Genomic DNA, 12,235 nt, shown 5'->3' on the forward strand with positions numbered 1-12,235 from the left:
CACCTCTCAAAGGCCCCTCTTTTCAATCACCGTAACTGGATTTCCCACCCTCTTCATGTTGTTACAGTCGGGGGTCACGTTTCCAGTACATGAACTGTGGGGGCACACTTGATCCACAGCAGGGACCAAGCTCGACACACTGTCACAGCCTGCTGGGACTGTGTCTACACATGCTATTCGGGTCATGCTCAGACATGAAGTGTGTGGTCTGTGCTTGTCTTCCAGAGGTGCAAAGATGCCGCAGGCAAATCACTTAATTCTCAAAGCATTCCCCATTGGATATTGCTCCAGGTCACCCTGCTTCTGTGGGAGTCTCAATGAAAACGTGAAAATTTGCTTTTTATCACCAAATGCAACTTCTCCATCCAGCCGGTGGACCAAAGAGTTCTTCCAACTCTTGCAGCCTGCTCTTGCAGAGGGACCTCCAGACAGCTGGGGACATGTCACTGGAGGCAGGTGATGTTGCCAGCTGTGTTCTGGAAGAACACAACAAAGCATGCGGAGAGAACAGGCTTCATGGCGGGAAGCGGCAGCAAGGAACACGCCACACCACATGCACGATGCTTTCGCAGGATCTGAGAGGAACGTGAACGGGCTGCAGAGAAGCAGCTGAGGCAGGCATGCTGGGGCTGGGCATGGGGCTGGGGTCTCACAGACGTGAACGATGTGGTGAAAGGAGGGTTGTGCAAAGCAAGGACCACCTCTACTGGAGTATCTCTAAGATACAATCTTTAGTGAAAAAATACCCCGCAGTGTAGAAAAGTATGCTACTTTTATCTAAGAAAGGGAAGAAGTTAAAAATGTGTGCACATACGCATACATGTATTTGTATGTATTTGCTCATATTAAAAAATAAAATAATAAGAGGGTAAACCAAAGCTATAAAAACCATTACTTATAGGTGGTTAGAAGAGCACAGACAGGGATAGAATCTGGACTTATCTGAAAGTGTTTTTTTAGTTTTCTTCTTGGAACCATGTATGTTTTACATACCTAAAAAACAAAATTAAGAAAATACTTTAAAAAGGTAACTCCTGATAGAAGAGAAGGTTCTAACCTTTCAACACATTCTGAGTCCAGTATTACCCCAATACCAAAATCAGACAAAGGAATACAAGGAAATGACCAACCAGCATCTCTTATAAATACAGATGCAAAAATCACTGAAATCAGCAACATATAAAAAGAATTTTACATAATGGCCAAGTGAAATTTATCCCAGGAATGCAAAGTTGGTGTAACATCCAAAAACCAACTCATGTAATACACCATATCAAGAGATTAAAAAAAAAATCATCTCAATAGATGCAGAAAAAGCATTTGACAAAATCCAGTATCCATTCTCAATACATACACTTTAACTACAAATAGAAAGAATTGTCCACAACCTGATAAAGGATTCTGTGACAACCCTGCGGCTGACATCACTCTCAGTGTGAAAGAGCGGACACTCTTCCCGAGCTGGGCAGCAGACAAGCACATCCACTCCTGCACCTCTACTCAACAGTACACTGGAGGTTCCAGCCAGAGCAACCAGGCAAGAAAAAGAAATGAAAGACGTAAACAGTGGAAAGGAGATAAAACTATTGCCATTTGCAGGTGATATAGTTTTGTATCCACTTAAAACTATAAGAACTAATAAATGAACTCAGAAAGATCACAGGATACAAGATCAATACATCAATCATATAATAAATATACTTGTGATGACAACCAAAGATAAAATTCAGAAAATAATTCCATTCACAATAGCATCAAACAGAAAAAAATACTGTGGAATAAATTTAATGAAAGTGTAAAACACATACTTTAAAAAATAAAAGACATGTTTCAAAGAAATTGAAGATCTAAATAAACGGAAAGACAGCCCGTGTGCATGGATCAGAGACAGGAGTGAAGTCTCACAATTCTGTGTGGCCTTGGCATCCATTTAGAAAGGATATCAGTCTAACTTTTTCATACTGTAGTAGGGTTCAGCTACCCTCGACAGTTTCTTTTTCCAGTGCTACACTTTGGCCAGTTCCTCAACATGGTCCATCGCCATCTGCCTGTGATGGGAACCATGCAGCACAGGTGCTGCCTGGGGATTGGATGAAGAACTCACATCCAAATGGTCCAAGCTGGAGGCCACAGACAAGAACCCAGAGGTGCAGTGCCTGCCTGGCAGAAGGGGCTACCTGCCTTCCTGCCACTTGCTTTACACGGGCTGTTCATCCATTTGCCTGTGAACTCGAAGGGACCCACATCCTGTTCCCTCATGTACACTGGTGGTTGCCACACACTGTGTCTCTCTGCCTGATTCTTCCCGCGCCCATGACCCTGGGACAGAGGACGGCCCTCCCGACTCCTGGCGCCCTCCCTGCCCAGGATATATGAGTGATGACTCTTTGAACTTGTTTCCTATCGTTGGTGGTGTACTGAATTCGTGCCTTCCACCTGAAGAATCAGGGAAACCACAGGCTGGTTTTCCCCAGGACCAGAAAGAAGACAAGGGTGGGCTCCCAGCACCAGGGCAGTGGGCACTGGACACAGGTCAGCCAAGAGCCACAGGGCATTTGCCAGCATAAACAAGTTTCCTTGTTTGAGGGCACCCTATCACAGCTCACATAGCTAGGCATGAGGCCATCATCCAGGTACAAGAAGTATCCCCTGAAAGGCACATGTACACTCCCAGGCCCAGCTCCCGTCCATCTCTTGTTAGGGCAGGGATGCCAGCCGGTCTTTGCTGGAACTTCAAATTAGCTGGGGGCTCTCATGACAAAGACGTCATGTTGTTAAGTGGCAGTACTCTTCAAATTGGTCTACAGATTCAATGCAATCCCCATCAGAATACCAGCTGATTTCCTCGTAGAAATTGACAAGCTGATTCTAAAATTCATATGGAATTGCACGGGATCTGAAAGAGTGAAAACAATCTTGAAAAAGAAGGCAATTGGAGGACTTCTTCTCTATTTCAAAACTTACTACAAAGCAATAGTGATCAAGACAGTGTGGTACTGGCATGAAGGTAGAAATATAGATCAACGGAATGGAATCAGATCCCAATAACAAACCCTCACATTTAAGGTCAACTGATTTTTGACAAGGGCCCAAGACCACTCAATGGAGAAAGAATAGTCTATTCAACAAACAGCACTGGGACAACTGGATTTCCACATGCAAAAAAATGAAATTGGACCCCTATGTCACTGTACACAAAAACTAACCCAAAATGGATCAAAGACCTAAATGTAACAGCTAAAACTATAAAACTCTTAGGAAAAATGGATAAATCTTCATGATCTTTGGATTTGACAATCACTTCTTAGATATGATACCAAAAGCACAGGCAACAAAAGAAAAAATTAGATCAAATGAACCTCAACAAACTTAAAATCTTTTGTGTATCAAAGGACACTACCAAAAAAGTGAAAAGACAACCCAGAGAATGGGAGAAAATGTTTGCACATCATGTATCTGACGAGGGACTTGAATCTAGAATACATAAAGAACTCTTAGGGCTCGGGCCGAGCCCGTGGCGCACTTGGTAGAGTGCTGCGCTGGCAGCGCGGCGACGCTCCCGCCGCGGGTTCGGATCCTATATAGGACTGACCGGTGCACTCACTGGCTGAGTGCCGGTCACGAAAAAACGACAAAAAAAAAAAAAAAAAAAAAAAAAAAAGAACTCTTAGGGCTCAACAACAAAATGACAACTCAATGTAAAAATAGGCTAAGGACTGGAACAGACATTTCTCCAAAGACAACATACAGATAGCCGGTATGCTCACAGAATGATGCTCAATGTTATTAGTCCTCAGGGAAATGCAAATCACTGAGATCCCACTTCACACCTACTGGGATAGGAGGTCTGCAATCAAAAAGACGTAAGGCAGGTGCTGGAGAGGAGGTGAGGAAATGGAGCCCTCACACCCTGCTGGTGGGAATGTGAAACAGGGCAGCTGCTTTGGGAAGCAGTCTTGTGGTTCCTCACAAAGCTAAACACAGATACCATTAGATCCAGCAATTCCACTCCTAGGTGTCTATATTCAAGAGAAACGTAATGTCTGTTTACACAAGACTTGTACACAAATATTCACATCGGCACTACTCACAACAGCCAAAAAGTGCAAACAACTCAAATGTCCATCAACAGATGAATGGATAATACAATGGAATATCACTCAGCCATGAAAAGGCACGAGGCACAGGCACGAGGCACTGACACGAGCTACAACATGGATGAACCTCGAACACATTGTGTTCAGTGAAAGACGCCAGACACAAAAGACCACACAGTGTAGGATTCCATCTACGTGAAATGCCAGAACAGGCAAATCCACAGAGACAGAAAGCAGATGAGCAGTTTCCTAGAGATGGGAGATGAGGGTATTGGGAGGTAATAGCTAAAGGCTATACAGTTTCTTTCTGGGGTAATGGCTGCACAACTCTGAATACACTAAAAGCCACCGAACTGTACACTTTGAACGGAGAATTGTATGGCTTGTGAATTATATCCCAATAGAGCTGCTACAAAAAGGAAAAAAAGGCAACCCCTAAAATTCAAAAGCAAAAGGAAATACGAGGGGTCTTCAAAAAGCTCATGGAAAGATTTGCATTCTTTCAATTCTATTTTTCCACAAAGTTTTCAAAGTGCCCTCGTACATGAAGTTAGCATCCAGGACATAAAAATATGCTCTACATGGGAGGGGAGGGTATGGGGGAGTCACCCCTGTAGCAAAACAGGCGAAAGACAGGAACAAACAATTTGCAGAAGAAACCTGAAAACCGACTCCAGAAGCACATTCTAAAGTGGCTCAGCCTTGTGGGCCATCACGACATGCAAACTCCTACCCCAAGGTCTGCCTGTGCTCAGCCCCTGTGATGAGCGCAGCACACCAGCAGAGATGGGAAGGCAGGGAGCAGAGCCTTGCTCAACGCAGGCTGACATGCTGGCTGATGCCGTGGGCACCATCTAACTGAGGGGAGGATGTCCTCTGCCCCAGCAATCCCACCCCAGGGTCAGGTGCTGGAGAACTGGCAGAGGACGCAGGGGACACGTCCTCGCAACACGCACACCACCAGCAAGGGTGGACATTGCAGGTCATGGGCATTCCCACAAGAGGACAGCACACAGAAATGAGAATAAATATGCTGAAGCCACCCATGCCGCAGGGGCAAGCTTGAACACCCACCACCGAAGGAAACCAAATTGTGAACCATGTACACAGCTCGAGGGGCTTCAGGCTAAATTTAAAAAACCACCCATGTATCACTACACATGGACACGTAGATCCAGCTGAGAAGGCCATGGCCCGGTGCACAGAGGCCCCGCCACTCGCATTCCCTCCAAAAGACCACAGCATTAATGCTCCCTCTGGGAGGGCGACACACAGGGTCTGTGCTCTTCAGTATATCAGGATGACACTAATGCAATATCTATCCAGTGCTCCAGATTTTCAAGATTTAGGAACCAAATTACAAACCCTCTAAACATCATTATAACCACAGATGTAAACCTGTGCCGTGCTCACAAGCCTGAGACACCAACCTCAGTCACTCTGCCCATGTCCTCCTGTGTGGAGCTGCGGGGTGAGCTGTGTCATTTCACATGCCTGTTGCTATGGATTGACTGAATTGTGTCCCCCAAAGTCCATACATTGGAAACTTAATCCCCTCTATAACTATTGAGGGTGGGAAATCCTATTACGGTAATTGAAAGGTGGGGCCTTGAAGAGGTCATTGGATTGTAGGACCATGCAGTAGTGAAGGGATTAATAATGGTGGTCAGGGGTGTGGTTCTGAGGTCTTTAGAAGCACACTGCATGAGAAGATATTTCTCTCTTTGCTCCACCATTTTCTGCCATGTGAGACTCCTGCGTTGCTGTAAAGCCACAACCAAAGAAGACCCTCACCATTAAGTGTTCCCCGGACTGTGGACTTTCCAGCCTCAGAAACTGTAAGCAGTAAGTTTCATTTTCTTACAAAGTACCCAGTTCCAAGTATCTTGTTATAAACAACAGAAACAAACTAATACACCTGTGACATACACCTTGGCCACTCTGCCCACGTCCTCCCATGTGGAGCTGAGGGGGCGACTGTGTCATGCTCATTCTCCTGTGACACGCACCTCAGCCACTCTGTCCACGCCCTCCTATGTAGACCGGTGACCCGTGTCATGCTCATACACCTGTGACACCCACCTTGGCCACTCTGCCCATGTCCTCCATTGTGGCTCTCTCGTGTGGGAACTGGGCGAAAGTCCGCTCGATCTTGGCGATGACAGCATCCACGTTCACCGTCTCCTTTGGGCGTCCTCTGGGGAAGTAGAAGGTTGGAATGCTTTGGCTGGTGGCTGGGGGCAGAGGCTCTTCCTTCTTTGTCTGAACCTGAGAAAGGAAACAGGCAAGGCCTCAGCTAGAACTCGGACCATCAAACACCTTCTTCACGCTGCCTCATTATGAACGGAAAGGGAAGCTGTCTGAGACTGAATGTGCAGAGCCCAGGTAATCCGAACTTGGACAAGGAACCCTAGACGATGCCCATAGGCAGATGGGACATGTGTGACTGCAATGGTGTCTCCCTACACACAGCAGGTCACTCTGTCCCCCGAGTGATTCCTACATGACATCGCTGACCTGTACCACAGAGCTTCCCCCCACACTGCTGTAGGTGTCATCCTTCAGACAGGGACAGCTGAGTGCCTAGCATGCCAAGGCCAGACAGAACCCCTCTCGCGGCCTCTGGAGAGTCCACCCGTGACCCTGCTGGGAGGTTGGGGCAAGTCCCGGGGCTGCCATGGCAGATCCCTCGCAGCACAGGGAAAGGGAGGGCCCCCATGCCCGCTTGGAGTCTGCTCCTGTAATTACTTCTCATCCTGCAATGAGGACTATGTCCTGACCCAGTCCACACCTAGACATGGGGTGTGTCCTCCTCAGCCTACAGCCTGGGACACGGCACCGCGTCCTCCTCAGCCCACAGCCTGGGACACGTCACCACGTCCTCCTCAGCCCACAGCCTAGGACACAACGCCGTGTCCTCCTCAGCCCACAGCCTGGGACACGGCGCCACATCCTCCTCAGGTCACAGCCTGGGACACGGCGCCACGTCCTCCTCAGTCCACACCCTGTGACACGGCACACGTCCTCCTCAGTCCACAGCCTGGGACGAGGTACCACATCCTCCTCAGTCCACACCCTGTCACATGGCACACGTCCTCCTCAGCCCACAGCCTGGGACGAGGTACCACATCCTCTTCAGCTGTGCTGCTGCAACACAATGACATGGTAGGCAGGTGGTAAAGGCTCAGGGACCTGGTATCAGTGGAGGGGACTCAGACGGTGGCTCCATATCAGAGGTCATGTGTGCAAACATGGGTTGGCTGTACTTGGTGAATAATGGGAAGACCCTGGAGATGCTGGCAAGAGCTGGGTGATCACTCAGGCAAAATGGGATCTGTCAGGCACTGAACACAGGGTTACCGTTGTTGTGACAGATGCAAGGCCAGGTGCCCTCAAGGGCCAGGTGAATGGACAGGGTTGCTAACAGAGCTGGCCCCTGGGGCCCTGGGACACGCCCTTGGACAGGCTGCAGTCAGCGAGGTGGACTTGGGAGTGGACACTGGGAAGCGGGAGGAGCTCCGTTGTGGGCCGTAGCCCCAGACCACAGGAGAGGACTGTCCGATGACCATGGGCCAATATTTCAGCCTGTCGTTGCCCAAGGACACAGTTTGATCACCCTCCATGCCCTAGGAGGTCCTGTTCCACGGGGATTAGATTTCGTGGTCAGAATTCCTAAGCTGTGACGTGCCAGCACTGCAGAGTAGAACCCAAGTGACAATAGACAGCATCGAGCAGAACCCAGACACCACCAGCCAATCCCTCTGCAAGGTCATTCTTCAACCAAGACCAATGTGTGGATGCCCAGGGTTTGCTGTGAGGAAAACAACTTCCTAATTTCTGCAATGATGCCGAGAGCCCATTTCAAATTCCTCTGTGGAGCCTATTCAATTTTCCGAGTCCTTTTTTGGAGAGGCTGAAAGAAAATGGTGCTAACTACCTTGATCTGTCCGTTGCAGCACCGACTGTTTTGCCTTTGTGTGAAGACGATGCTGGTGTTTACTGAGCACCCACAACATCTTCCCACACACGACGTCACTCAACATTAATGCTCAGAACAGCTGTGTGGCAAAGGCACCACTGCTGCCCCATATTCACAGTGGAGAAATTGAGGCACTGGGGAGTCTGGCCCACAGTGAGGCGGGTGGCAGCTTGGGCCTGGCCTTGTCCTGAGGCACTTCTTACCCAGCACGGCCTCTCCCCTCAGCTCATGGCTGGACAGACACACAAACAGTGCTCAGCAAAATCAACTTTGTCCTCTGCAGCCAGAACGGAGAAACCATCAGCATCAGTCATACCTGGCAAAGTGAGACAAATGCAGCGCACAGGGATGACGTTACTGCCACCTCCTCTTTGCAAAGACTTTCGGTTCCTCATGACGATGATCATGCTCACCCCTGGGTTATACCTACACATTTCAGGGTCAATACTGAGGCCCAGCCTCGGGAGCCTCAGACTTTACAAAATGGACATATTGTCACGAAGAATATAAAACAAACAAAAGCTCCTTTGCCAGAGCAAATTTTCCCATTTGGCCGATGGGTGCTAAGGACCTCACAAAGCTTACCCTGGCCTCCTGATGCCAGAGCTGCCCTCGGGACATGGTAGGGTCCCTCCCCTGCCTTGATGGCCACACACACACACACACACACACACACACACACACGCACACTGGTGACCATATGGCACAAGCAGAGATGATAATTCCACCGTGCCAAACCCAATTGCCACTGGGGGTACCGGCCTCTCCCGGGCCACCCTGGACATCATGTCAGGGGCTTTGCCCCAAGTGGCTCATGCCTGCCACTGTGTCCCTCTCCCCCCTCTGCAGAGACCTACGAACACATCCTGCTCTGCAGCTGCAAGTGACAGCTCTAGGAACTCAACTCTGCACTTGCAAATGAGAGTCTACACTGACAGCCAGCTAGCAAGCCCCACCTCCTCCTGCAAGAGCACCAACACGCCTGCACAGGACAAAAGACTGTGATACCTGGCTCTGCCTGGGGAAGGAACAAGTGTCTTTGTCCTGGTGACTGAGTGAGAACTGGCCCCAGCACATCCCTCAAAGCGCTGTCTGTGGACACCTGTGTGAACAAATGCCCATGGCTCCTGTACAGTCGCACCATGACCATGTGCAAGAGGACCTCCAAAGAGGGGGACACATGGCCTGGTGTCCCTGGTGCTCATGCTGGCAACTGCCCCGACTGACCGAGAGTCCTAAAGTGAGCTGTCACTGCCACAGGCTGGCTCCTGCTGTGCATTATTTAAATATGCAGGAAGGGTGACAGTTTAGATGTGTTTTTCCCCTCAAAGCTCATAGTGAAGCTGACTCCAGCTGCTCTATCACTTTCTGCCACAAATGGAAGCAGCCTGAGGCCCGTGCTAGATGCAGCTGTTGCAGAATCCTGAGCCAAAGAAGCCTCTGTTCCAGTCTTGCTCAGGTACTGTTTCCTAGCAACCCAAACACAGACTAAGACAAAGGGTGAGAAGCCCTACAGCTGCCCCGATCTGCAACAGAGGCTTGGGGTACAGGCCCCATCCTCATGCATCTGGAGGCTATCCACAGCCCTCATGCACACCTCTCCCGCCTATGTGAGGGGCAGGGATACAAAGGGGCCTCCACCCTCAAGGAGCCAACCAGGGCAGGCAGGGAGACAGAAGCCCACAGCTGAGGGAGCCCAGGCTGCATGTTGCTGCCCTGCCCAGGTGAGGGGAGCGTGGATGAGGGTTAGGCAGTGGGGGCCTGCAGATGCCCTGCACGGCCAATAGACCCTGAAGGAGAAGAGGGTGACTGGACAGCATGTTGCCCGCACAGCGCAGGGCTCATGTGTCATGAGGAAAAGGGCATGGGGGGAGACAGGGGAAACGAGGGAGGAGGAAGGGGATGAGGGGTGCTGGGGTATGGACACAGGGGTGCAGGTAGAACGTGGTGCTCCAGGGAGGAGGACAGGGAGGGAATTCTGAGCTGGGTGAGCAGCTACTACAGTGTCCAAGAGGCACTGGAGAGAGGTGGGGAGGTTAGAGACACCCAGGAGGTGGGATGGGAAGAGGCTGAGGGTCAGTGGATTGTCACTGACGCCACCACATCAGAACCAGGCTGGGCTGGGGTCTACAGCTGGACCCTAGCTGGGCTGGCAATTCTCCAGCTATTGAGATGAAGCTGGGGGCACAGAGGCCCAGACCCTGAGTTAACCTGGCCTTGTGTCCTGCGGCCGCACATGGCAGGCCGAGGGCTGGGGCCAGCGGGGGAGCCGCCACTGGGTGCAAGCCGGTGTGGGGAGGGTCCCGTCCCTGCCATCATAAAACTCCACCCTGTTTAAGGCCCCTCAGCCATCAGAGAGGGAGAGCTAGCAGGGCCCCGAAGACACCCAGAGGAGGCCCCTCACGCCTGGAGCAGAACCAGATGAGAAGGGCAGCTGCAGCCCATGGCCAGCCCTTCCAGCCCCTTCTGCTGGCGCCACGCTCAGCCCCCTCCCAAACCTCCACCACAGCCAAAGCCACAGGAGCTTTTCCCAAGCCCAGCGGCACCCCATCCCTCCCAGGCCCAGCTCCCCAAAGCACTCCTGGCTGACCGGGCCTGTGGGAAGCACCTCCCTGCACTGCCCCATTTACCCAGCCCTCTTACTCTGCTCAGGCCCTCCTCCCCTCCCCCTCCTTCTCAGACCCCACCCCCTCCTCCCCCCACCTCCTCAGCCCTCATTCCCTTCCCTTCCTCCCCCTCCCCCTTCTCTCCTCCAGGGCCCAACCTCTGAGTGGTGGGACGGTGGGCCCAAACCCAACTCTCAGCTCTAAGCACATTCACATGCTATCCCAAGTTTATCCTGCAGGCCGGACCTCCCCTGTGAGTTCCATACAATATCCAACTGCCTGCTTCCCACTTCCCAGGATGTACAAGTCCTCACCCTGAACCCCACATGCACAATGCAGCCACATGTCACAAGCAGGTCATTCCCCTAACTCACGATCATAGGATCCTCCCGGCTGTTCAACCCTCAAGCCAAAGGGGCACCGCAATCCCCCCCCCCACCCCCGCACAGTCCTGCCAGACTTTTCCAAAACACATCCCTCGTGAATACAAATGAAAAAATTTTAAACAAATTTTAGCAATTGACTCCAACAATGTAAGTACATCATGACCAAGTGGGGCGTATCCAGACTTGGTTTAACATCTGGAAAAAAACAAAACTGTGATCCACATGTAACAACCTTTAAAAATATATATACACTTATGTCAATAGATGAAGAAAAAGCATTTGATAAAATCCACACCCACTCTTCTTAAAAACTCAGCGAACTATGAACAGATGGGATAAGGGCATCTGCAAAACATGGATACTCAGAGTGGCAGCCATGAAGTCCTCCCTAAGAGGGACCAACAGGACGTGTGCCGTGCCACCTCTACTCATCACTGTGCAGGAGGCTCTAGCCAGTGCAATCAGGCAAGAGAGAGAAACGAGGGACCCAAGATCAGAGGAGACAAAGAGAAACAGCTGAGCTTCCCTTGCAGCTTTTTTATGGAACATGCTCAGTCACATCCACATGTGCTGTTTGAGGAGATCCATAGAACTGATAAGCCTCTAGCCAGGCTGATCAGGAAACAAAGAGAGAAGACACAAACTGCCAGTATCGGGAACAAGCCCATGGTCTCACCACATTTTCTCAAGTCCCAGATACTGTACTTCCTGAGCCCCCAGCTAGTGGACTGTGCGCTGAGGCAGCCTGGGCTTTGAAGCAAACTCACAGGGTGCCAGGGGTTTAACTTTCAAGGGAAACACAGAAGTGACAACTGTCACCCACCAAGGCAGCTCACGGGAGCTCCCAGCTCAAGGCAGTTCAGTTTCTTATTCTCTGCAAAGCAGGGTCATCAGTGCTGCCGTGGTGCACAGCATAGTGCCACAAAGAACAGCAGGGAACAGGAAATGGGGGTGTAGGTCCCACCTGACTCCAAGGTCTGGGCAGCTGTGCAAGGCCCAAGGTGCACACGTCCCATTAACAAGAAATCACAGGTACTTAAGAATCAGAAGTACGATTTTTTCTTTCAATATACGTGTGTTAATTTCTTTCACAGGCTGGTAAGCTGTTTGGCCCTGACTACTTAATCAATGGAAAGGTGGGTATTTTCCTGCAGCCAGCAAGCAGTG

The 12,235-nt window shown here is 50.4% G+C and overlaps 1 protein-coding gene across 3 annotated transcripts in view; it reads right to left on the minus strand.

Annotated features, from left to right (window-relative positions):
* PPP2R3B (protein phosphatase 2 regulatory subunit B''beta) overlaps window positions 1–12,235 on the minus strand; it is a 61,583-nt gene that overhangs the window by 24,179 nt on the left and 25,169 nt on the right. For all 3 annotated transcript variants that reach the window (XM_063083130.1, XM_063083131.1, XM_063083132.1), the window contains exon 2: window positions 6,180–6,365. In XM_063083130.1, coding sequence (XP_062939200.1) covers window positions 6,180–6,365 — 186 coding nt within the window. The remainder of the gene's footprint in view (window positions 1–6,179; window positions 6,366–12,235) is intronic.

This window comes from Cynocephalus volans, chromosome X, assembly GCF_027409185.1.
Source record: "Cynocephalus volans isolate mCynVol1 chromosome X, mCynVol1.pri, whole genome shotgun sequence".
In the NCBI taxonomy this organism is placed as follows: domain Eukaryota; kingdom Metazoa; phylum Chordata; class Mammalia; order Dermoptera; family Cynocephalidae; genus Cynocephalus; species Cynocephalus volans.